Source organism: Sinocyclocheilus rhinocerous, unplaced genomic scaffold, assembly GCF_001515625.1.
Source record: "Sinocyclocheilus rhinocerous isolate Xijiao unplaced genomic scaffold, SAMN03320098_v1.1 scaffold1219, whole genome shotgun sequence".
In the NCBI taxonomy this organism is placed as follows: Eukaryota; Metazoa; Chordata; class Actinopteri; order Cypriniformes; family Cyprinidae; genus Sinocyclocheilus; species Sinocyclocheilus rhinocerous.
Window position 1 is genome coordinate 587,177 of NW_015634012.1, and position 3,276 is coordinate 590,452.

At 39.6% G+C, this 3,276-nt stretch overlaps 2 protein-coding genes across 2 annotated transcripts in view; both read left to right on the top strand.

Annotated features, from left to right (window-relative positions):
* fn3krp (fructosamine 3 kinase related protein) overlaps positions 1–1,166 on the top strand; it is a 2,589-nt gene extending 1,423 nt beyond the window's left edge. Inside the window, exon 5 of the mRNA XM_016558820.1 lies at positions 669–1,166. Within this exon, the coding sequence (XP_016414306.1) occupies positions 669–1,007 (339 nt within the window). The 3' untranslated portion in view covers positions 1,008–1,166. The remainder of the gene's footprint in view (positions 1–668) is intronic.
* A 1,307-nt stretch (positions 1,167–2,473) lies between these two features.
* tbcd (tubulin folding cofactor D) overlaps positions 2,474–3,276 on the top strand; it is a 34,745-nt gene continuing 33,942 nt past the window's right edge. The window contains exon 1 of the mRNA XM_016558787.1: positions 2,474–2,999. Within this exon, the coding sequence (XP_016414273.1) occupies positions 2,831–2,999 (169 nt within the window). The 5' untranslated portion in view covers positions 2,474–2,830. The remainder of the gene's footprint in view (positions 3,000–3,276) is intronic.

Consider the following 3,276-nt stretch of genomic DNA (forward strand, 5'->3'; position numbering starts at 1 on the left):
CATGCGGTTGCCGTACTGTATTAAAGCTTTAGTCAGGATAAAACCGTATATTAAAAGCTAACATAAGCAGTAGCATTTACAAATAACAGCGCGTATCTAAAAGTATGAGACAACAACAAGCAAAAAACATAGGCCTACCATTAAAAGCTGTTCTTGCACAGGTTCTGCACGATCCTCTTCACTAATATCCTCTGCGTCTCAATCGGGCTCAAATTGATAAGCAATATAGACGATGTCATTGTTTACAATACAACCGGAGCACATGCCGCTATGCTGAGGGGCGGGACGTTTAGACGCGTGCTAGAGGCGGTTTAGCCAATCACAACACACTGGGCTAGCTAACCAATCAGAGCCCATCGCCTATTTCTGAGGGCGGGGCTTCATAAAAACAGGAAAAGATCAGCACGTTTCTCAGAGAAGGGACAGAGCGGTGTGGAATAAAGGTAAATTATGTGAAAAATAATGCGTTTTTAAAAAAACGAAGCATTAACACATGTTAGACTGGACCCCATAAACACAATTAAGCCTAGAAAAAAACCCAGTGAACCACCCCTTTAAACATCCCTTATCCCTTTTATTTAATGACAAGCTAATGATTCAGTCTTTAAGCCTACATACAGTGCTGCATATGTATTTCAGACAAATGATTCAAGTTTATCTTTGTTTAGCTGAAGATCCATCAGCTGTTTACAGACGTAGAGGTGGTTCCAGCTCTGCTGCATGGAGATCTCTGGGGAGGAAATGTGGCCGAATGTTCTGAAGGTCCCATCATCTTTGACCCAGCATCGTTTTATGGCCATTCAGAGTTCGAACTGGCTATTTCTGGCATGTTTGGTGGTTTTGGGAGCTCGTTTTACAATGCTTACCATGAGAAGATCCCCAAGGCCGCTGGCTTTGCAAAGAGGCAACAACTATACCAGCTGTTCCACTATCTGAACCACTGGAATCATTTTGGTGGTGGCTACAGGGGTTCTTCTCTACGGATTATGAAGGATCTAATAAAGTAGATGCACCCTGATTCATAAAGTCATCATTAATGAAGGTGGATGCATTGACAAGATGAAAAAGTCTGTTGTCTTAATATAATTTACACAGATTTAAAAAAAATCTTATATTTTTTTTTTAAGATAAAACTGTACAATTATGCTTCCAAACAATGGCCAAAAATAAGTTGATTAAAACTAGGGTGACCATACGTGCCATTTTCCCAGGACTCGTCCTGGCCAGGATTTCTATATTGCCTAAAATATCTAGGTTTTGGCTTTGTTTGCGTGTGCCGACCGATCGGTGTATGACATCAAAGTACCATACAGACGGCAATGCTTTCGAAACGCTCTCGAGGAACACACCTAATATGTACGCGTAATTGCATCGCTTTGACCGTAGATCCCACCTTCTCACACGCCATGATTGGTCCATTATGTACAATGCTTGCATGTTATTGGTCAAACTACTTTTCGATCATTACCTTCAGCAAGCATTAAAACAGGAAAACAAAGCCAAAACAAATCCTGGCCAGGACGCGTCCTGGGAAAATGGCACGTATGGTCACCCTAAAAATACATAATTCCTTTTTTTGCGAATTGCACTTTAACTTGACTACATGATATGCTCTTGAAGAGAGCCTCATTTACAAGACTGCTTGATTTAAAATGTGTGCACTAAGTATCATCATATGATGAGTTGCATTTCAAAAGTTGCTAACTGTTAATCTACTGATTATTTAAAACATCTTATTAAAAGAGCTAGTGAGCTTGTACTGTAAACTTGCAGCTTGCGGGAGTCTCATCAGATATATAAAGGATGGTTGGACATTCAAATAAAACTTTTAAAACAACTTTGTGTTGGTGTGTTTTTGATTGTAATGAAATCCTCCAATAGTTACCTCCGTGTGTTTTCTTTGGCAGGAAGCTACAAGTAAACGTTTACGAGTGAAAAAATCCTGGTAGTGTGGAAGTGGGCAATTCCATAGCCTGACCATATCAAAACGTTTGTCTCCAAATTGTGTCTAAAGAAATGGCTACTAGCTTCAAATAATATTGCCAGCCTGCTGAAAACGAATTCACAATGACCAGTAATATAGTCATCATCATTACTTTATAAATTAATGTAAAATCCCGTGATACTAAGTTTTGGTTCGGAAAATGGGTGGATGGATAGTAGTGTAAAATAAATATCTTCGTCAATGAGAGGTTTTTTTTTTTTTGGTCAATGAGAGTTTATTTATGACTGGTCATTGCGTCATCAAGCTAAGCTAAGTTTTAATACTGATGGGCCCGTTTAGTTATTGTTCCTTTTAGTATATTAACTACGACGTTGTAGTAAAAACTAAATTTTATGACGGAAAATAAGCTTTTAACATTTCCTTCACGTTGTAGAGACTCCAAACTTGAAGTAAAAAACGCGATTTTTTTTATTTATTTTGATCCTCTCTACTTGCCGTTGCCGTGCGCGACAGCGACAGTGGGATCATCATCATAATAATGCGCCGGATGCATTATACTTCTTTCACTACGGATTTATCAGATAATGTCATTTTTAAGACGACTTGTCAATCTTTTGATGAAGACAGGGAGTCGCTTTTAATGTATGTTTTGCAGTGTATTAGAGAAACTGAGAAGTGACTGGAGCTGGAGTTTGAAGAGAAATTAGTGCGTCATTGTGAGCGGTGGCGACTTCAGCTTGAATCTGTCAGATCTTCTAGTCTGAGGAGATATATCCAGCGGGATACTATTGGGTCTGAGACACTCGAAACAAACCTTAACACGCACGTTTAGCGCATTTTAATTCTGATCAGTCAGCAAGATCCCTGACATTACAGCGACAGATAATGTCGGCGATGGAGGCAGTGTGTGATGGAGAGGAGCCAGAGGTGGTCACTGAGGCGTGTTTGCTGTCCGAGTTCAGTGAGAGAGGAGAGGCTCGAGCTCTCATCAACAATCTCCCGGACATTCATCACGACACGGTCAGCAGAGAGGCCACCATCGAGAAATTTGTGGGTAAGACAGTTTGTCATGTATATGTATCTATCTGTCTGTCTGTCTGTATCTATCTGTCTATCTATCTGTCTGTCTAACTATATATCTCTTTGTCTGTCTGTATCTTTCTTTCTATCTGTCTGTCTGCATCTATCTATCTATCTATCTATCTATCTATCTGTCTGTCTGTCTGTCTATCTGTTTGTCTAACTATATATCTCTTTGTCTGTATCTTTCTTTCTATCTGTCTGACTGCATCTATCTATCTATCTATCTATCTATCTATCTGTCTGACTGC